The 23,171-nt window shown below is 37.3% G+C and overlaps 1 protein-coding gene across 2 annotated transcripts in view; it reads right to left on the bottom strand.

Annotated features, from left to right (window-relative positions):
• LOC111544189 (disintegrin and metalloproteinase domain-containing protein 18) overlaps window positions 1-23,171 on the bottom strand; it is a 148,176-nt gene that overhangs the window by 46,543 nt on the left and 78,462 nt on the right. For both annotated transcript variants that reach the window (XM_023214646.2, XM_023214647.2), the window contains 4 exons: window positions 22,104-22,199; window positions 17,322-17,520; window positions 5,619-5,724; window positions 2,902-3,091 (listed from right to left, as the gene is read on the bottom strand). In XM_023214646.2, the coding sequence (XP_023070414.1) occupies window positions 2,902-3,091; window positions 5,619-5,724; window positions 17,322-17,520; window positions 22,104-22,199 (591 nt within the window). The remainder of the gene's footprint in view (window positions 1-2,901; window positions 3,092-5,618; window positions 5,725-17,321; window positions 17,521-22,103; window positions 22,200-23,171) is intronic.

The raw sequence follows: 23,171 nt of genomic DNA, 5'->3' as shown, positions 1-23,171 counted from the left end.
CCATCTGTGGATTAGGTTCGTGGGTATACTTCCTTGAGTATTGCTCCTCCATTTGTAGATCTTTGACACTAGAGAGTAATCTGTCCCCAACCCCAACAATATATAATGGTAATAAAGGCATAGAATAACTTACAGATACTTTCATTCAAAGTGTGTGTGTTGGGGGGAGGATTAGAACTAAAAAGGAATTACTAGTCCATAGCAATTCTGAAATATCTAGAAGGGCTCATGTTGGGAGTTCCTTCATTGACTTTCAAGATTTCTGAATAATCTCTCTTGGCTCTCAGTTCTGCCTTCTCAGTTCTTATTTCACTAAGCATTCCTTCTTTTTTTTTCAGGAAAGGTAGCACGCATTTGCCTCTCAGCAATTGTCTCAGCCTGCCTCCTCTCAGTAGAATTTTGGGGGTCCAACAGCCTCTTTTCATTTTGTATTTTCTTTACTGGCAGTTTCTCAAAAACCGTAGGTTTCCTGTGAATCTCTTTGGGACTCATTACATTAGACAAAAGCCATGCTCTCAAATATCTTTCAAATGAACCATTTCCTACCTTGGGCTTCTGCTGAGATGGCTGAAGGACAAAGCTCTGAAGTTTCTAGATGCTCTACTTTTTAAAATTAGAGCATTTGTGAGGCACAGTCTTTCTTTCTGGAAAGGACTTTTGTATAACTGAGTAATATTCTGAGCCTTTTATTGGAGAACATTAGTTAAGAGTTGATCTTGACCAATCTTTTGGAACTCTTAACTAGTGTTTTATAGCCTCACTCTTGACCATGGTTTCCTAATAGTTCTTGGAATCCATTTCTTTATTTTAGCATTTTTTGCTGTCTGTAGAGGCTAAGATTTTTCAAAATCATCAATGGTTATGTTTTATTTAACAGTTCCCTCAGCTTATTTCATTTCATATTATATTATAAGCTGTTAGAAGGGATCAGAAGCTAGATCACCAAGTTATGTACACATTCTACTTTCCACATACTGTAGAAGACAATATGCTAAGCTTTCTGCCACTATATAAAAAGAACCTTACTTCCTCCAGTCTTTAATAATAATACTCCTAACTACCACTTGAACCCTCACCAGCCAGGTCCTTAAGCTCCGGAGTTGTACTTAAGGTCCGTCCCAGGCAATTTGAGCTTTCTGTACCTTGGTCTTCAATATTCTTTTGGTCCCTATCTACTTCCTTGTTCTATATTCCTTCCGATTTTTTTTTTTTTTTTTTTTTTTTTTGAGACGGAGTCTTGCTCTGTCGCCCAGGCTGGAGTGCAGAGGCACGATCTCTGCTCACTGCAAGCTCCGCCTCCCGGGTTTATGCCATTCTCCTGCCTCAGCCTCCCGAGTAGCTGGGACTACAGGCGCGCGCCACCTCGCCCGGCTAGTTTTTATTTTTGTATTTTTTAGTAGAGACGGGGTTTCACCGTGTTAGCCAGGATGGTCTCGATCTCCTGACCTCGTGATCCACCCGTCTCGGCCTCCCAAAGTGCTGGGATTACAGGCTTAAGCCACGGCGCCCGGCCTCCTTCCCACTTTTGAAGGTATTTGTTATAGCAGCACCATATTTCCAGGTATCAAATCTGTATCAGTTATCTATTGCTGCCTAACAAATTACCACCAAAATTAAGGACATTAAACAACACATATTTATTATATCACAGCTTCTGTGAGTCTAAAATTCAAGCACATCTTATCTGGGTTCTCTGCTTCACAGTCTGTTACAAGCTGAAATCAAGGTGTTATCTGCTTTCTGGGACTGTTGTCTCATCTCTTGGTCTGACTTGCAAAGCTCCTCTTCATAGCTTGCTTGTGTGGTTTTGGCAGAATTCAGTCCCTCACAGGCTGTTGAACTGAGGGCCTCAGATTTCCACTGTCCCACAGTTGCTTTCCTTGTGGGATTTTCCAGGAAGGCAGCCTGCTTCAGCAAAGCAAGCAATCTGAGAACGCAAGGGAGACAGTCCATGCAAAACAGAAGTCACTATCTATTCTCATCTTCTTTCTTGTCTCTAACCTCTAATCTTGTGACATTCCACAACTTTTGCATTTTATTTGTTATAAGCAAGTCATTAGATACAGCCTACAGGCAAAGGAAGGGATTACACAAAGGAATGAATGACAGAAAGTGGGATCGCTGAGAGTCATTACAGGAGCAGATCACCACACGAAGGTTTCTCAAGGGATTAGGGTTGCTGACACCAGATATAACAATTAACTAACTCATCCTCCATTTCTAGGTTCTGTTTTATTTTTACACATCAAATAAGCACCAAATGATATTTAAATGCAACACTCTAATTTATAATTCTTGTGCGAAATTTCAGATGTCACATATTATCATGTGTTCTGGAACATGTGCCTTTATATTGCAAGATTAACCAAGTCTCTAAAGCCTTTTTGTCCTCTTTTTATATTATGATGACATAGATATAAGCATTCATATATATTCATGCATGTATATACACATGAGCCTGTATATGCATACTATAGCAATGTTTCCCAGTATAGATTCTTGTTTGGTTTCCAACCCTTTGTACACTTGTATTTTGATCAGATACAAATCAAATAATTTAAGAAATATGTAAAGTCAATTAATGTTCTTTGTGAAGCAAGGAAAATGGGAAACTTTGTATTAGCGTTTTACAATTTAAAGCTACCAGAAGTCAGTAAAATCTTGTGCTTAAAATATATATGTACTTTGTTTTACATAAAGACTGATAAAATTTTAATCCAAAAAGCAATGTAATTGGATAACTTAGGCTTGTTTTAATTATCATTTAGACATCACATGGGAAATAAATGCCAGCACAAGTTTAAATCCATTCAATATAATTGTGATAGTCATTATGGAATGCAGTATCTGATAATCAACATAATTTAACACAGCTGAATATAAATTATCACATTTTGTTACCATTTCTGGACCACACATGGTGCCATCAGCCACATAGGCATTGTCTGTTCCATCTGATCTCATGGAGGACCCAGTGGCTATAGATACACAGACATGGTCTTGAATATATGAATAAACTGTATATTGAATGTCACTTTTATAAGCATTTTTATGCGGCTGAACACAAGCTAATTTTCCACAGAGAACATCCCTGGAAGTGGAAAGCAAAAAATTCCTTATCAGTTTATCTCTTAATGATAACAAGTTCCAAGTAAGTACTGCATAGATGGTAACATAAATACTGTTAATTGAAAGTATAACACTTGAAAAATGCCAAACTAAAACATTATTTTATGGTGCACAACAACTAAATGCAACTGTCTTAATAGCAGAATTGAAATGTATATGCTTAACTCAGATGTGAAGACATGACTTCATTTCCTATTATAGAGCCCAATTTTGGTTTTCTAGGTTCCAGTCGTCTTAGACCATACACATTTTACCACACTCTGGGAGAATTAGTCACTTGCCCCAGTTTGATATAGCTTGGCCAGCCTGGTCACTTACTACACAAAATTTGCTGAGAGTGGCTAATTGCATTTCTCTTTCTGTACATTTTATTGTGCCTATCATTTTTGTCATGATGTCTAGACAGTACATTTCTGCTGTATACACACCCTTCATTTTGATGCACAATTTCTCCCAACATACAGATATTTCCAGCATATTTAACTTATCTGTTAAAAATTTAAGAACTTTTAGATCCCCTCCATGCCACAAACATACCAAAGGTTATCTTATCCCACAGATGCTTTATTTCGCCATTTGTAATCTATCATTGGGTAAAATACTGGCTTCTCTATGAGGCTAACAGTATTTCTAGACTATGCTCTGAAAGATAATCTATGTAACTTTTTTTTTTACTTGAAATTATTGAAATCTAATTATCAAATACCATCCTCAATTAGAATAATCATTTTTAGCCATTGATCTGCGTCTACTGAACATGTCATTATTATTTCATCAAAAGGCTCCTCTTAGGGAATTTTCCCCATTTGTCCTAAAAGACCATTTGAGGCTTTTTCAGTATCAGAAGAATACGCTTAATTACATCAAGAAGTAAAGATTGAAATGAGATTAAGAGCTGAAACCTAAATTACATTCCACTTTTGTCTTCCCTCCAGCATAACTTTTCTACTTTCCCGGGTCTCGATATTTCTTTTGATTTTGGCTCCACTCTCTTTCTATAGAATATATTCTAAACCAGACTTGCATAGTACGTATGTATTCTCCTAGTTTGGCTATTGAGTACAAATTCTTCCTCCAAGTCCATTTTCCCAAAATTTGCACTTATAGTTAAATTCTTAGAACTATTTTTTTCTTTTCTGAAAAGGAATCGCAGTCTGTTTAGATGAGATGATGTATGCTATTCAATTTTAGTTTCATCTAATGATGTTATTTCAGGAAAATTCATGTACTATTATCACATAAGACAAAGTCCAAAGGAGTCATGTTTGCTAACTTTCACAATTTCTTCCAGGTATCTTTTATCTTTTTTTCATGAATAATCTTAAATTAAAGGCAGCAAATGTGCCTCTGAACATCAGGAAGAAGATTAAGTGGGGTTGTCATGCCACCATCTTCTGTCTTTGTGGGGATCCACTGTGGTGTAACTGAGACTGCTGGCCCCTGGTGCTCTGTATTAATATCCAATAGGTGTGGCTGATTATGCAGGGTCTCCTCCTGAGATCCCCACTCATCAGTACTTTCTTTGTGATTCCACCTTTCTTCTTTCCATGTACTAATCCTCCTGTGTTGGGGCAAGTGGGAAGTTCTGCATCCTCTCCATAGCATACATATCCATGGTAATTTCATATAAGGAGGAGGGTGAGGGAGGATACTACTTTAGTCCCACCCAACTGGATACCTTCTTCATCCATTTCTCATCTTCATAAAGGAACCGTATTGTTTTTAACAGTACTGATAGTGGTGCTTACCTGAAGATTTTATTATGATTTTTCCTGGCTATGTCTTTGAGACTGAAAGAAATGTCTGCTTCTCCCTGAATTAATTATATCTTTTTTTTTATGTTATTCCTATTCTCTTATTTTGTGAATCTGGCTCTGTTACACATTTTTGTAACTCTTTAATTTTCAATGAAATTAAGGAAGATAAAATTAAGGAAATATTCGTTATGGGGTAGGCACTTCCTTTATTAGATTACTGGATTTCATTAATCCCTTTATTACATGGATTATAGTGACACTACGTCCCAGTAGTCTGAATTTAGCTATTAACAGATACTTCCATGCTTTACATATTGATGTTTTGGACACAATCAGCAAAAACAAAAATAACGTTCTTCTTCTCAACAATTCTATGTCTTAAAAATCAAAGTTTGAGGTTTGCTTTAAGATTGTTGCTATTTACAGACTTAATACAAAACCTCATTTGAATTCTCAATGTAGAGTAGCAGTTCTGATTTCTGGCACTGTGTGTCCATTTTCTTCCTCTGTTACTAAGTATTAGCCTTTTTTTTTTTTTTTTTTTTTTTTTTTTGTCCAATCTCATTTTTAGGATGATATCAAGGGAAAATAATAGAAAATCCTGAATTTCATAGAAAAAAATGTATGCATTGGTATTTGAAAATATTCCCATGTTATACAATTTAACGTTCATTACTACTTAAATACATAATTTTTATGATTCAAAGAAGTAATCATTTTCCACATACGTACTTCCTTTCACATGGTAATGGTTGTGAATTTTTAAAACCACAGTTTTCAGATCTTTCATGCAGAGAATTAACTTCTTTAAAACAGGCAAATGGAGCACCTTGAGCACCTTAAAATGCAAACATGTCAGTTGAATTATCAGTCTTAATATAAATTAAATGTCAGTAACGGACTAAGGAAATTTAATTTCAAAAAGATCATGTACTTATTGATCATGCTTTTGTTTCTATGCATACCCTGTCGATGCAAGTAGAAAGAAATATTGTCTTATCTTACACACACAGAAAATGATTATATCTATTGCAATAAGTTATTTTATTTTTAAAACAATATATTTCTCTTTCTGGGGGGAGCAAATACTTCCTAGTCTAATGAATATTGAGCTTGACCTTGTAACTTCCTCTTCTTAACGAAATGAGAGATCTGAAGCATGTCACTTATGGACAGAAACCTCTGGAACTTACATAGTTTTCCAGAGTCTATCTCCTGTCCTTTGTAGCACATGTGTTTTATTTGGTCCTTCCAGCATGCTGGCTATACTTTGCTTATTTTGCCTGACTAGTACAAAATCACTGATGGATTGGATCAATGTTACGTTTTACGGGAAGTCCAAATCTCTTCTACTATATTATGATGGAGGGAAAAAGAGCAAATGTAACCCTGGAGAAAAATTCTAAATGAATCCTGTTATCCACTCTACGTGAATGTAAACTATTTCTAATCTTCTTTTCAAATAGGGATAGAAAATAATACACTTGCCAAGATGGCCGAATAAGAACAGCTCCAGTCTGCAGCTCCCAGTGTGATCAATGTAGAAGACGAGTGATTTCTGCATTTCCAACAGAGGTACCTGGTTCATCTCACTGGGACTGGCTGGACGGTGGGTGCAGCCCATGGAGGGTGAGCTGAAGCAGGGCGGGGCATCACCTCACCCCAGAAGCACAAGGGGTTGGAGGATTTCCCATTCTTAGCCAAGGGACGTCGTAACAGACTACCTGGAAAAATGGGGCACTCCCACCCAAATATTGCACTTTTCCCAAGGTCTTAGAAATTGGCAGACAAGGTGATTCTCTACCGTGCCTGGCTTGACAGGTCCCACGCCCACAGAACCTTGCTCGCTGCTAGTGCAGCAGTCTGGGATCGATCTGCGAGACAGTAGCCTGGCTTGGGGAGGGGCATCTGCCATTGCTGAGGCTTGAGTAGGTAAACAAAGTGGCTGGGAAGCTGGAACTTGGTGGAGCCCACCACAGCTCAACAAGGCCTACTGCCTCTAGACTCCACCTCTGTGGGCAGGGCATACCTGAACAAAAGGCAGCAGACAACCTCTGCAGACTTAAACGTCCCTGTCTGATAGTTCTGAAGAGAGCAGTGGTTCTCCCAGCATGACAGCTGAGCTCTGAGAAGGGACAGACTGCCTCTTCAAGTGGGTCCCTGACCCCCGTGTAGCCTAACTAGAAGACACCTCCCAGTAGGGGCCGACAGACACTTCATATAGGTGGCTGCCCCTCTGGGACGAAGCAATATTTGCTGTTCTGCAATATTTGTTGTTCTGCAGCCTCCGCTGGTGATACCCAGGGAAACAGGGTCTGGAGTAGACCTCCAGCAAACTTCGACAGACCTGCAGCTGAGGGACCTGACCATTAGAAGGAAAACTAGCAAACAGAAAGAAATAGAATCAACATCAACAAAAAGATCATCTATACCAAAATCCCATCTGTAGGTCACCAACATCAAAGACCAAAGGTAGACAAAACCACAAAGATGGGGAGAAACCAGAGCAGAAAAGCTGAAAATTCTAAAAATCAGAGTGCTTCCTCTCCTCCAAAGGATCACAGCTCCTCGCCAGCAATGGAGCAAAGCTGGATGGAGAATGACTTTGACGAGTTGACAGAAGTAGGCTTCAGAAGGCTGGTAATAATAAACTTCTCCAAGCTAAAGGAGGATGTTCAAATCCATCACAGGGAAGCTAAAAAACTTGAAAAAAGATTAGATGAATGGCTAACTAGAATAAACAGTGTAGAGAAGACCTTAAATGACCTGATGGAGCTGAAAACCATGGCACGAGAACTTCGTGAGGCATGCACAAGCATCAATAGCTGATTCGATTAAGTGGAAGAAAGAGTTTCAGTGATTGGAGATGAAATTAATGAAATAAAGTCAGAAAACAAGGTTAGAGAAAAAAGAGTAAAAAGAAATGGACAAAACCTCCAAGAAATATGGGACTATATGAACAGACCAAATCTACGTTTGATTGGTGTACCTGAAAGTGATGGGGAGAACGGAAGCAAGTTGGAAAACACTCTTCAGGATATTATCCAGGAGAACTTCCCCAACCTAGCAAGGCAGGCCAACATTCAACTTCAGGAAATACAGAGAACACTGCAAAGATACTCCTAGGGAAAAGCAACCTCAAGACACATAATTGTCAGATTCACAAAGGTTGAAATGAAGGGAAAAATGTTAAGGGCAGCCAGAGAAAGAGTTCGGATTACCCACAAAGGGAAGCCCATCAGACTAACAGTGGATCTCTCGGCAGAAACCCTACAAGCCAGAAGAGAGTAGAGGCCAATATTCAACATTCTTAAAGAAAAGAATTTTAAACCCAGAATTTCATATCCAGTCAAACTAAGTTTCATAAGTGAAGGAGAAATAAAATCCTTTACAGACAAGCAAATGCTGAGAGATTTTGTCACCACCAGGCCTGCCTTACAGGAGCTCCTGAAGGAAGCACTAAACATGGAAAGAAAGAACTCGTACCAGCCACTGCAAAAACAGGCCAAATTGTAAAGACCATCGATGCTATGAAGAAACTGCATCAATTAACGGGAAAATTAACCAGTGAACATCATAATGATAGGATCAAATTCACACATAACAATATTAACCTTAAATGTAAATGGGATAAATGCCCCAATGAAAAGACACAGACTGGCAGATTGGATAAAGAATCAAGACCCATCAGTGTGCTGTATTCAGGAGACTCATCTCACATGCAAAGATGCACATAGGCTCAAAATAAAGTGGAGGAAGATCTACCAAGCAAATGAAAAGCAAAAAAAAAAGCAGGGGTTTCAATCCTAGTCTCTGATAAAACAGACTTTAAACCAACAAAGATCAAAAGAGACAACAAAAGCCATTACATAATGGTAAAGGAATCAATTCAACAAGAAGAGCTAACTATCCTAAATGGATATATGCACCCAATACAGGAGCATCTAGATTCATAAAGCAAGTCCTTAGAGACCTACAAAGAGACTTAGACTCCCACACAATAATAATGGGAGACTTTAACACCCCACTGTCAATATTAGACAGATCAACGAGACAGAAGGTTAACAAGGATATTCAGGACCTGAACTCAGCTCCGCAACAAGCAGGCCTAATAGACATCTACAGAACTCTCCAGCCCAAATCAACAGAATATACATTATTCTCAGCACCACATTGCACTTATTCTAAAACTGACCACAAAATTGGAAGTAAAGCACACCTCAGCAAATGTAAAAGAACAGAAATCACAACAAACTGTCTCTCATACCACAGTGCACTCAAATTAGAATTCAGAATTAAGAAACTTACTCAAAACCACACAACTACATGGAAACTGAACAATCTGCTCCTGAATGACTACCAGGTAAATAACGAAATGAAGGCAGAAATAAAGATGTTCTTTGAAACCAATGAGAACAAAGACACAATGTACCAGAATTTCTGGGACACATTTAAAGCAGTGTGTAGAGTGAAATTTATAGCACTAATGTTCACAAGAGAAAGCAGGAAAGATCTAAAATCAACACCTTAACATCATGATTAAAAGAACTAGGGAAGCAAGAGCAAATAAATTCAAAAGCTAGCAGAAGGCAAGAAATAACTTAGACCAGAGCAGAAATGAAAGAGATAGAGACACAAAAAACCCTTAAAAAAATCAAGGAATCCAGGATCTGGATTTTTGAAAAGATCAACGAAATTGACAGACTGCTAGCAAGACTAATAAAAAAGACAAGAAAAAAGAATCAAATAAATGTGATAAAAAATGGCAAAGGGATACCATCACTGATCCTACAGAAATACAAACTACCATCAGAGAATACTGTAAACACCTCTACACAAATAAACTAGAAAATCTAGAAGAAATGGATAAATTTCTGGACACACACACCCTCCCAAGACTAAACCAGGAAGAAGCTGAATCCCTGAATAGACCAACAATAGACCCTGAGGCAATAATTAATAGCTTAGCAACCAAAAAAAGTCCAGGACCAGACTGATTCACAGTCAAATTCTACCAGAGGTACAAAGAGGAGATGGTACCACTCCTTCTGAAGCTATTCTAATCAATAGAAAAAGAGGGAATCCTCCATAACTCATTTTATGAGGCCAGCATCATCCTCATACCAAAACCTGGCAGAGACACAACAAAAAAAGAGAATTTTAGACCAATATCCCTGATGGATATCAATGCGAAAATCCTCAATAAAATACTGGCAAACCGAATCCAGCAGCACATCAAAAAGCTTATCCACCACGATCAAGGGGGCTTCATCCCTGGGATGCAAGGCTGGTTCAACATACGCAAATCAATAAATGCAATCCATCATATAAACAGAACCAAAGACAAAAACTACATATTATCTCAATAGATGCAGAAAAGGCCTTTGACAAAATTCAACAGCACTTCATGCAAAAAACTCTCAATAAACTGGGTATTCATGGAACGTATCTCAAAATCATAACAACCATTTATGATAAGCCCACAGACAATAGCATACTGAATAGGCAAAAACTGGAAGCATTCCCTTTGAAAACTAGCACAAGACAAGAATGCCCTCTCTTACCACTCCTAGCCAACATAGTGTTGGAAGTTCTGGCCAGGGCAATTAGGCAGGAGAAAGAAAGAAAGGGTGTTCAATTAGGAAATGAGGATGTCAAATTGTCCCTGTTTGCAGATGACATGATTGTATATTTAGAAAACCTAATTGTCTCAGCCCAAAATCTCCTTAAGCTGATAAGCAACTTCAGCAAAGTCTCAGGATACAAAATCAATGTGCAAAAATCACAAGCATTCCTATACACCATTAAGAGACAAACAGAGAGCCAAATCTTGAGTGAACTCCCATTCACAATTGCTACAAAGAGAATAAAATACCTAGGAATCCAACTTACAAGGGATGCAGAGGATCTCTTCAAGAAGAACTACAAACCTCTGCTCAATGAAATAAAAGAGGACACAAACAAATGGAATAATATTCCATACTCATGAATAGAGAGAATCAATATCGTGAAAATGGCCATACTGCCCAAAGTAATTTATAGATTCAATGCCATCCCCATCAAGCTACCAATGACTTTCTTCACAGAATTGGAAAAAAACTACTTTAAATTTCACATGGAACCAAAAAAGAGCCTGCATAGCCAAGACTATCCTAAGCAAAAAGAACAAAGCTGGAGGCATCACGCTACCTGGCTTCTACAAGGTAGAAGGCTAGAGTACTACAAGGCTAGAGTAACCAAAACAGCATGGTACTGATACTAAAACAGATACATAGACCAATGGAATGGAACACAGGCCTCAGAGATAACACCACGCATGTACAACCATCTGAACTTTGACAAACCTGACAAAAAGAAGAAATGCGGAAAGGATTCCCTATTTAATAAATGGTACTGGGAAAACTGGCTAGCCATATGTAGAAAGCTGAAACCGGATCCCTTTCTTACACCTTATAGAAAAATTACTTCAAGATGGATTAAAGATTTAACTGTTAGACCTAAAACCATAAAAACCCTAGAAGAAAACCTAGGCAATATCGTTCAGGATATAGGCATGGGCAAGGACTTCATAACTAAAATACCAAAATCTATGAAAACAAAAGCCAAAATACACAAATGGAATCCAATTAAACTAAAGAGCTTCTACATGTCAAAAGAAACTACCATCAGAGTGAACAGGCAACCTACAGGATGGGAGAAAATTTTTGAATCTACCCATCTGACAAAGGACTAATATGGAGAATCTACAAAGAAGTCAAACAAATTTACAAGAAAAAACAAACAACCCCATCAAAAAGTGGGCAAAGGATATAAATAGACACTTCTCAAAAGAAGACATCTTTGCAGCCAGCAGACACATGAAACAATGCTCACCATCACTGGTCATCAGAGAAACGCAAATCAAAACCACTGTGAGATACCATCTCATGCCAGTTAAAATGGTGATCATTAAAAAATCAGGAAACAACAGATGCTGGAGAGGATGTGGAGAAACAGGAATGCTTTTACACTGTTGGTGGGAGTGTAAATTAGTTCAACCATTGTGGAAGACAGTGTGACAATTCCTCAAGGATCTAGAACTAGAATTTGCCATTTGACCCAGTGATCCCATTACTGGGTGTATACCTAAAGGATTATAAATCATGCTACTGTAAAGACACATGCACATGTATGTTTATTGTGGCACTATTCACAATAGCGAAGACTTGGAACCAACCCAAAGGTCCATCAATGATAGACTGGATTAAGAAAATGTGGCACATATACACCATGGAATAGTATGCAGCCATAAAAAAGGTTGAGTTCATGTTCTTTGCAGGGACATGGATGAAGCTGGAAACCATCATTATCAGCAAACTATCACAAGGACAGAAAACCAAACAGTGCATGTTCTCACTCATAGGTGGGAATTGAACAATGAAATCACTTGGACACAGGGCAGGGAACATCACACACCGGGGCCTGTCAGAGGGTGGGGGTTGCAGAGAGGGATAGCATTAGGAAAAATACCTAATGTAAATGATGAGTTGACGGGTGCAGCACACCAACATGGCACATGTATACCTATGTATCAAACCTGCGCGTTGTGCACATGTACCCTAGAACTTAAAGTATAATAAACAATAATAATAATAATTAATAATAATAATAATACACTTGCTTTTAGGGGCAAGTGTATCAGGGGATACACTTCTGACACATAGTTGAGGCCATGCTAATCTGCGCTAGCATGGACATACACTGGCACAGTGAATGCAATCAACTCTACTACCTGATTACATTTGTAGTAGTTTAATATTATCTTCCAGGATGATCTTGTTTCTGCAGGGATCCTATTGAATAATTTAACATGTGTGTTATATAGCCAACCACCCCTTCATCCTTTAGATCTTTAAAGGTAGCACTAATTTCTTGAAGCAGAGAGTTACAGATATCAAACACACTAAGGTCCCACTGAGGGAATTGCACAAATTATTAAATATGCCAACTCCAATTATATACACTAGGTCTGAGAAATAACAAATCCCAAATGGATTTGTGGAACTAGCAGACCCACCGTAAACTGAAACTTGGCCAGGACTCTATTTAACTTTGGGTGTCTCTAAGTCCTCACTGTCACAGAGAGACCATGATCACATTGGGCTTCTGGATATTAATGTCAATGCAGTCTGTGTCCACTAGTTTTTAAAATGCTTGGATATTTTCTTTTCCCCAGTGAACGGATATGTGATTAATGGTTGTAAGTCCATATGGGAACATACTAGAGGAATAGTTAACATGTATATTTGCCAAGGTGCTATGGGGTTTTTCTTCTATGGCCGTTGCTCCCGCTTAAGTCTATGAGTTTGGCTCTGAAAATTGGTTTAGATTCAGAGTGTGGACCTAACATTGCGATATTTACTGAGACAACTCTTCACAGCCTCCTAGTCATCTATTTTAATACATTTCCTTTAATGGAACAATTTGAGTAGCACCCTTATTGACTGCTCACAGAATACAGGGAAATCATACTGTATTAACTCTCTCCCTGACACTTGGTAGGGAAGCTACCCATGTCTGCTACTGCGTATCTACGGCTTATAACAACATTATTCATCTGGCTTCTGGTAGTTAAGCACTGTTATTGGGTCTTGATTTTTCCAGATCTTATCATATCCATTGCTACTGGTGAGTGTACTACTATAGTGGCATTCCGACTCTGACTTGCAGAGGAGGCCATCTTTGAAATTTATAGTGAATATGGTATCCCTTTCTCTAGCACATTCCTTATGGCCTTGGGCTTTCCTGTTTGGCCAAATCATTTGGCCTTAAATACACAGTATATAGACTACAATATTCCCACTTCCCTGAGCCTTTTTCCTCTTTTCTCCACTATCTGCTATGGAAATTCTGTCATTTAAATTTCACTTAGGGTGAGTCATCATGTTTTTTCCATGCTGCTGGAAGCCATCCTAGTGGAAAGATTTTACTGTCTTCTAGGATCCATGCCAGTATGTTAAATGCTGTACTTTGGGAGAGTGCTCCCAAAATAATAAATACCCCCCTATCCCATGTTGTGTTCGTCTATTCAATCTCATGATCAAGCTCTCAGAATTTGGTCCCATGTGTACTTCCCTGATGTTGGCAGTAACTGCTGGCAAGGCCCAAATCTTTTTTGGGGTATAGTTTCCTTACTGCTTTATAAAGTCTCTCACATCCCTGTCTCTATTATTCTGTGCCTTTTTCTCCATTTTCAGCTAGTGGCCATGAAGGATAGTGGGAAGATACTGATGAGAATACACTTTATGTTATGAAGAGGGATAGGGGAGAAATCAGAACTAGATCATTCTATAGGTTCAATAGACTCAAAGAAGCCTGGAGGCTCAAAATTAGGGTGGTCATATTTTCAATTGTCTCCATTCCAAGTGTAGGTCCCATTCGTCTCCCAATTAGAACCCTAATCCTGAAAAATATGCCTGATAAGGAATTCAAACTTATATAGAGTTTAACTTCTCAATTAAGTCTTCCTCATCTCCCTCTAACCTCTTTTTTAAATGATGAGGGCTCTTTATAAGTTAGCAGAGGCCCTCTAGACTCACACTTTGCTTTCAAATGCATGTCCTTTTGTTATATTTTCCTAAGTTCAATGATATTTGGCAATAACCATTTAATGCCATTACCCTTAGAATTATTATTTGCCCCATTAATTTCAATTGTACCAGCTAATGTATTCTCTCTCACAAGTATAGTATCCCAATCTGCCGAGAGAGTGTATTATCAGCTTCCGCCAGTGATGAGGTGCTCATTGATAGCCTGGCAGAGAGTGATTTGGATTTGAAACCTCATCTTTTAGGCTATATTTACTTATTCCACTGTCATTACCAATTAGTAGTTGGGGCCTCTAGGAGCTGACATCTAAATGAGGTATACTGTAAAGGCTATTTATTAAAGATCAGAATATTCAGAAGTGGAAGGAAGCTGGATGAAGAAGAGGAAAAGTCAAACTGAGATGCAAACCCAACAAGGTCTTGAACAAACCAATAGGTAGCTGTGTGGTATAATTAACCTGCCAGTGTGTGTTTGGGCCAAAATAGGGAGACTTTTTTTTTATAAAACCCCCACCTCACGTAATTGTTGCATGTGTGCTGGCTTGAGATGTGTGTGCCTTTGGGCAAAGTGTCTCTTTGCAGTTGAGAAAAATTCTGAAAGAGCTGATAGTTGAAGACTACTTGATGACAGATGGCGGTATTTTCCTTATTCACTACCTTGATTTTCTTTTATTATTCTATTTTTATTGTTTTAAATGCAAAGAACATGGCTATAGGTTTTATATTTCTTTTGTTTTACTGTCCTTTTATCTTGGTTATAAGTTCCATGAGTATAATAATCATGTGACAATGTCCATCCAGTTGAATATTGTAGACTCTTTGCATATACACACTCAGTGTATAATTTTGAATAACAAATCTACTTATATTTCAACATTTCTTTAAAAGTTTAAATTTACTTAATAAAAGAATGCAAAATTAATGTAACTACTTGTTAGTTAACATGTCCCATATAAAATACCACATATGGTTTTTGGTAACAGAAGAAAAATGCCTGCAAGTAAAAAGCTAAGTAAACGAATCAAGGAGAAAATGGGAAATGAATGAATTAATGGATGAACAAAACACTGCATCAGAAGATGAAATTTTTGACGCATTCACGTTAGTTTTGTGGAGATCCTAGAACATATATTATAGGAATACAAAACATTTTCCTAAACATCCTGTTGCAACTAGAACTCAAAAAGATGTCCTGTGTCAAGTAAATGAATTCTAGTTTGAAGGCTTTTTTTTTATTAAAAAAATAGAAGAATATATTGTAGACTCTCCTTAATGAACTTTACAGAAAGTATTATTTAATTTTACTTTTAAGAGGTATTTTAAACCCTGTTAAAAATAACAAGTAATACTATTCAAATAGAAATAAGTATTAAAAAAACGAAACACACACATATATAAAAAGTAGCATCCTAGAAACACAGCACACAGAAAATAGCATGGACTTGTGATTTAAGAAATCATATTTCTGCAGCTTTTGTTGAATTTTGGTTAAGCCTCCTAAACTGAAATTTATTACTCAAATAATTAGGAAGACAAGATGGACCATACAAAATGTCATTTGGTACAAACTGTATTCCTGAGTTTTCCACTAGGCAAATAAACCAACTTTACTCAACTAGAAAATAATTATATTTATATGCATTTCACTGGGTAATTTTGATCTGTTTCTATTATTTTAATTCCTCTAAAACTACAAAATTATATTTGGATATTATGAATAATTGCTCGCCAGAAAAGCAAATATATATGCACAAGTATATTAGAATTACTCTCAAAGCTGTTTGAAAAACAAAATATAAAAATGAATTTTGATCAGGTGGCTTAAGACCACCATTATCTTAGCAATTATTCCTCAATTAGGAAATATGATTATTTTTAAATGAAATTCATTCTGAGCCTTGTAAGTTTCATGCCATCAAAATTAGATCATTGCCGGGCGCGGTGGCTCAAGCCAAGATCATGCCCACTGCACTCCAGCCAGGGTGACAGAGCAAGACTCTGTTTCAACAGCAACAACAAAAAAGAGATCTGCCTGCCTCAGATCCCAAAAGTGCCGGGATGATAGGCATGATAAATGAAACTATTAGCCAACACAAGCTAACTGACTAACCCAACAACTGCAGAATTCATATTCTTTTTAGTTCATAATTAATATTCTTCATGACTGACCGTATTCTAGGCCACAAAAAAGTCTCAAAAAATAGGCCGGGCGCGGTGGCTCAACCCTGTAATCCCAGCACTTTGGGAGGCCGAGATGGGCGGATCACGAGGTCAGGAGATGGAGACCATCCTGGCGAACACAGTGAAACCCCGTCTCTCCAAAAAAAATACAAAAATCTAGCCGGGCGAGGTGGCGGGCGCCTGTAGTCCCAGCTACTTGGGAGGCTGAGGCAGGAGAATGGCCTAAACCCGGGAGGCGGAGTTTGCAGTGAGCCGAGATCTGGCCACTGCACTCCAGCCTGGGCAACAGAGCGAGACTCCATCTCAAAAAAAAAAAAAAAAAAAAAAAAAAAAAATTAGATCATTAATGTGGGGAGTAATAGGAAATTATATAAATTTTAGAATCTACTGATTTTAATCTTTATATAAATGATGAGCTGCAAATATAGATTTTTGCCCAGATAGCTAATCATCAAAAACAAAAATCAAACCACAATAAAAATAATGTATGGTCTTTTTCTTGGAAAACCTCAGACACTTTAAAAAAACTAGCCTTCATTAACTAAAACTTAATTTTTACTAACCTCGTGGTTCAGGTTCTTCCATTTCTAGAGTTATGTGGTACATAACGTACTCTACAGAGAGATGCAAATTTAAGGCGCAATAAATACGAAAGAAAGAGCAATACCTTTTCCAAATATCTTGGCACACTGGCTATCAGTAGTTTGACATTGTCCATTATAGCAATAGGCAGTTCCCAACTTGCACAAATGGCCATTCAATGCATAAGTGTCAGGAACACAATCACCAGAGGTTCCATTGCAGTACTCTGTAAAATCACACTCTGGATCAACACTCTTTCTACATGGAGTGCCTGCTATTGACAACTGGAAGGAAAAGGAAAAATAAAATTATGTTCTGTAAATCAATTTTTTCAATTGCTTAGTGAAAAGATTTAGCACATAAAATGTTTCTAATTATTGATATTTGAGGGAACACCAGAGTTCTCAAGTCCATGAGTTTGCCACACACAAAAAAAATCAAATACAGTATTCATTGTGAAGCCCAGAGAAAACTGGCTGAAAGACACAAAAGAATCCCTTTTGACAGTGAGTTTACAGTTGCTCACCTCCTTTGTGTTCTACATTTTGAAACAAGCTGACTCAAACAGCATTAGAAAACAATTACACAGATTAAACATACCTGTTCCTTGGAACTATAGGAACGCTGTCTCTACCTTTTGGTTCTTGGAGAAACTCAGGAGCCAGGCTTCCTGGTTTCAGTCCCTGTCTCTGACTCTTACTAGCTTATTTGTACGGGTAAGAAACACAATCTTCCTTTGGAAGTTTATTGCGGCACTATTCACAATAGCAAAGACTTGGAATCAACCCAAATATCCATCAGTGACAGACTGGATTAAGAAAATGTGGCATATACACACCATGGAATACTATGCAGCCATAAAAAAGGATGAGTTTGTGTCCTTTGTAGGGACATGGATGCAGCTGGAAACCATCATTCTCAGCAAACTATCGCAAGAACAGAAAACCAAACACCATGTGTTCTCACTCATAGGTGGGAACTGAACAATGAGATCACTTGGACTCAGGAAGGGGAACATCACACACTGGGGCTTATCACGGGGAGGGGGGAGGGGGGAGGGATTGCATTGGGAGTTATACCTGATGTAAATGACGAGTTGATGGGTGCAGCACACCAACATGGCACAAGTATACACATGTAACAAACCTGCACGTTATGCACATGTACCCTAGAACTTAAAGTATAATAATAAAAAAAAAAATGAAACACAATCTTTCTGTTTTACTTTTGTAAGCTTGGAATAAAAGATAAATTCTCATAGAGTTCTTATGGGTATTGAACAGGAGTAATGGAAAAAGTTCTTAGAACAATACATAGTAAACGGCGTGCACATATGATAGCTATCATCACATCACATCAGTATCTTTTTTTTGAGATGGAGTTTCGCTCTTTTGCTCAGGCTGGAGTGAAGTGGCATGATCTCATTTCACTGCAACCGCTATCCTCCAGGTTCAAGCAATTCTCCTGCCTCAGCCTCCTGAGTAGCTAGGATTATAGGTATATGACACTATGCCTAGCTAATTTTTGTATTTTTAGGAGAGACAGGGTTTCACCATGTTAGTCAGGCTGGTCTCAAACTCCTGACCTCAGGTAATCCACTCACCTTGGCCTCCCAAAGTGCTGGGATTACATGCATGAGCCACTGTGCCCAGGCTTGAGCCACCACACCTGGCCTCATTTTTATATATTTATTATTATCTGAGAGATAAAGACCCCCTTGCATCACTTACGTGAGGTGTACAGTTATTGTCAAAATTTTGCAGTGACCTGACCTAATAGCTTGCCATCCATAGTGAAGTTCACCATGTTGAAATGGTGTCCTGCTATATATGTTGATGTCACACACATGCACATACACATACACACACACACACACAAAATACAATCCAGTTTGATGAAATTAACACTTATATGGTTTGGCTGTGTCCCCATCCAAATCTAATCTTGAATTGTAGCTCCCATAATTCCCACATGTGACAGGAGGGACCCAGTGGGAGACAATTGAATCATGGGTGTAGGTCTTTCCCATGCTATTCTGATAGTGAATAGGTCTCACAAGATCTGATGGTTTTATAAAAAGCAGTTTCCCTGCACAAGCTCTCTTCTCTTGTCTGCCGCCATGTGAGATGTGCCTTTCACCTTCCACCATGATTGTGAGGCCTTCCCAGCCATGTGGAACTGTGAGTTCATTAAACCCCTTTCTTTTGTAAATTGCCCAGTCTCAGGTATGTCTTTACCAGCAGCATGAAAACGAACTAATACAATACTTAATAATGAAACAAAGATGCATAATAAATAAAAGAAGTGGCAACTTAAAAGTGATGAAATTTAACAACTTTTTCAACTTAGAATTCCATACCCTATAACTATATATTTCAAAAATGAATGAGGTATAAAGACTTTCCTAGACAAAAAATAACCAAGGAGCCAGGCATGGTGGCTAATGTCTGTAATCACAGCACTTTGGGGGGCCTAGGCAGATAGATTGCTTGAGCTCAGGAGTTCAAGAACAGCCTGAGAAACATGGTGGAATACCGCATCTCTACAAAAAATACAGAAATTAGCTGGGCATGATGGTATGTGCCTGTAGTTCTAGCTACTTGGGAGGCTGAGGTGGGAGGATGGCTTCAGCCCAGGAGGTGGAGGTTGCAGCTAGCAGAGATAGTGCCACTGCACTCCAGTCTGGGCAGCAGAGCCAGACCCTGTCTCAAACAAAAAAAAACTGGGATAATTTATTTTCAGAGGACATAAATGACAAGAAATAGTAAAGGGAGGTCTTCAGGTACAAGAAATATGATAGTAAACACATATCTGCAAAAGAAAATAGAGCTCAGAAATGAAACAAATGATGTTAATTCATTTAATTTCTTTTTTCTTTTATTTACTCTTAAAAGACTATTCAGCAAAAATAGTAAAAATGTATTTTGTTTTTATAGTATATGATCATGTTCTATTATAAGAAGTATTCACTACACATTAAATGAAATAAGAAATTAGCCTGATTAATTAATGATTTGTAAAGCAATGGTTAATCAGTAATTTATAATCAATAATTTGTATGGATCCATGATTTAAATGATTTTTAAAAGGTACAAATAACAAATCAGTAGCAAAGATAGCATAAAACCATATATTTTATAATTTTAGTGTTTACATTCAGTTTACAAAGCAACTGTAAGTCTCATAAGTGTCCGGTGGGAACTCAAGACAGTACAGTTGCTTTGAAAGACTGTTTTTCAATTTCCTGTAAAGTGCCATGGTTACCATACGATCCAGCAATCCCTCTCCTAGGTATCTAGCTAAGTGAAATGAAACACTATGATCATACACAAATATGCTTATGAATATTATTTAAAGTAGCCATATTTTCATCACCAAAAATGAAAAACAGCCAAAGTATCCCTCAACTGGGGAATGGATTAATGAACTGTGGCATATCCTTACAATCCTTGCAATACTACTGGTATGCAATCACTATAAAGAAATGATCTGCTAATAAACATAAGAACATGAATGAATCTCAAATACATTATGCTAAGATGCCTAATTCACATTTGCACATATTGTACAATTCAATTTATGTGATATTTTTGCAAAAGCAAAATTACAGCACGAGTAAAAAGATCAATGGTTACCAGGGGCTGAGGGTGGAGTCATGGATTGAGTATAAAGAGGCACAGGGAAATGTGAGAGGGGAGTAATAACATTGCCTACCCTTGATTATGATGCTAGTTATAAGCTTAAATATGTTTCTTCTGACACTTGGGAATATTCACTAACAGAATTTTAGTATATTAAATTACACATTAATAGCTAAATTCAACAAAAAGAATACATAGAATATTTACATAGAGGTGATTTACCAGAATTGGAATAATAAAGTATCTTGCTATTAAGGAACTCGTTTTCTTATCCAAATGTGTGTCTTGGACATAATACTATATTACTGCATAAATATTTAGCCCATATTTACTAACTCTTGTACAATATATAGTTATGTAACCTTTCCAATATCAATAAATACTGTTTGTTTCAATTGTATGTATATGATTTGCATTTCCGTTATCAATAAGTGAGAGTTCTTTACACATTCTATATGATGCATATTTTGTCTGCTATTCATGCTACAATTTTTTCCATAATCATTTATCATTTATCTGACTTTATAATTTATTTGAGAATGAATAACTTTTTGGATGTAGTAATGTGTGTTTTTTCTCCCTTTTATCTGATAATTTACAAGTTGGTAAACTTTGTGATTTTAACCCTGAAGAATAGAGTCATCACTCAGAATCCATGGGCATTTGGTTCCAGGAACCCTGAGGGATATTACATCTATGGGCACTTAAATCCTTTATATAATATCTTGTAGTATTTGCATATAACTGATACACGTTTTCTCATATTTTTTATTATCTCTACATTACTTATATTACCTAATACAATATAAATGCTATGTAAACAGTTATACGGTATTGTTTAGGGAATAAAGACAAAAATAAAAATAACAAACTGTGGCATATCTTTACAATATTTGCAATACTATTCAGCAACAAAAAGGAATTATTTGCTAATAGTCACCACAACATGAATAAATCTCAAAAGCGTCATGCTAACATGCCTAATTCATGTTTGCATATATTAAGCGATTCAGTATGTGGAGCCCATGCATATAGTAACCGTAATGGTACCTGTCTGAGATGACTTTTATATTTTATAGCAATTTTCCTTTAAACTTGTGTTTGTTCATGTACTCTACATTTTATTACACTAAATTCCTTATATATTATTATTAATTGCACATTGACTCAGTTAATACAGACTTCTCATACCACAGTTCAACTTTTAATGAATGTTGGTAACTTACCTCACACTTTGATGTACAACATGGTCCAGAACCACATTTTACTGAGCCCTTCAGTTTACATGTGTTATAATCACAGCACTTCTTAAATTGACATTCCTAAAATTTTAAGGAAGAAACATTATTACAGTTCAACCACTTAAGAGCTCTTGTTTCTTAATCTCAATTTCAATTTAATATTCTGTTCTGTACAAACTTGTAATTATACAATGTAATTGCATAATTCCAATGAAGCTGTATTAGTTTACCATTTCTTTTCTTCTTCGTCTTCTTTTTTATTTTTCTCTTTTTCTTTTATTGAGATAGGATTTCACTCCTCTGTCCCCTAGGCTGGAATGCAGTGGTGTGATAATGACTCACTGCAGCCTCAACCAGTGAGACCCAAGTGATTCTCCCACCTCAGCCTCCTGAGTGGCTGGGACCAGAAGTGCAAGCAATCATGCCCAGATATTTTTTTTCCTTCTTTTTTTTTTTTTTTTTTTTTCATAAGGACTAGGTGTTACTATCTTGCCCAGGCTGGTCTCAAACTCCTTAGTTCAAACGATCCTTCTGCCTCAGCCTCACAAAGTGCTAGGATTACAGGAGTTAGCAAGTGTGCCAGACCCTATTTTACTATTTCTAGAAGAGCCACAGGTGCATGCAAGTGCAAGAACTGCAGAAATAACATCTAAAATAGCAGTTGGTCAGCAATATTCATTAACTAAAATATTTGATAATTAACTAATAAGTTACCAATACCAAAATATATCCTTGGGGGAATGAAAAGGTGGTTTTTACGAGAAACAAACTTTTCTCAAGGGTCTCATGGGTGATTTGTTTACTAAGGATTCCAATTGTAAATAAAGTTAGAGTGAGGCAACAAATAGAATAAAAATGTACTCAGTATATATTTATGTACCACATTTTACTATAATAGAAATAAACAAAAAAATGCCTATACCTATTATTTTTAAAAAGTAAATGGCAGTCAATTATTATTCAAATTAGGAGCCAGGTGCAGTGGCTCATGCCTGTAATCCCAGCACTTTGAGAAGCCAAGGTGGGCAGATCACTTGAGCTCAGGAGTTCAAG

The sequence above is a fragment of the Piliocolobus tephrosceles genome, chromosome 7 (assembly GCF_002776525.5).
Source record: "Piliocolobus tephrosceles isolate RC106 chromosome 7, ASM277652v3, whole genome shotgun sequence".
Classification (NCBI taxonomy): Eukaryota; Metazoa; Chordata; class Mammalia; order Primates; family Cercopithecidae; genus Piliocolobus; species Piliocolobus tephrosceles.
The sequence above is the reverse complement of the archived record's forward strand: the minus strand, read 5'-3'. Positions and strand labels throughout refer to the sequence as shown.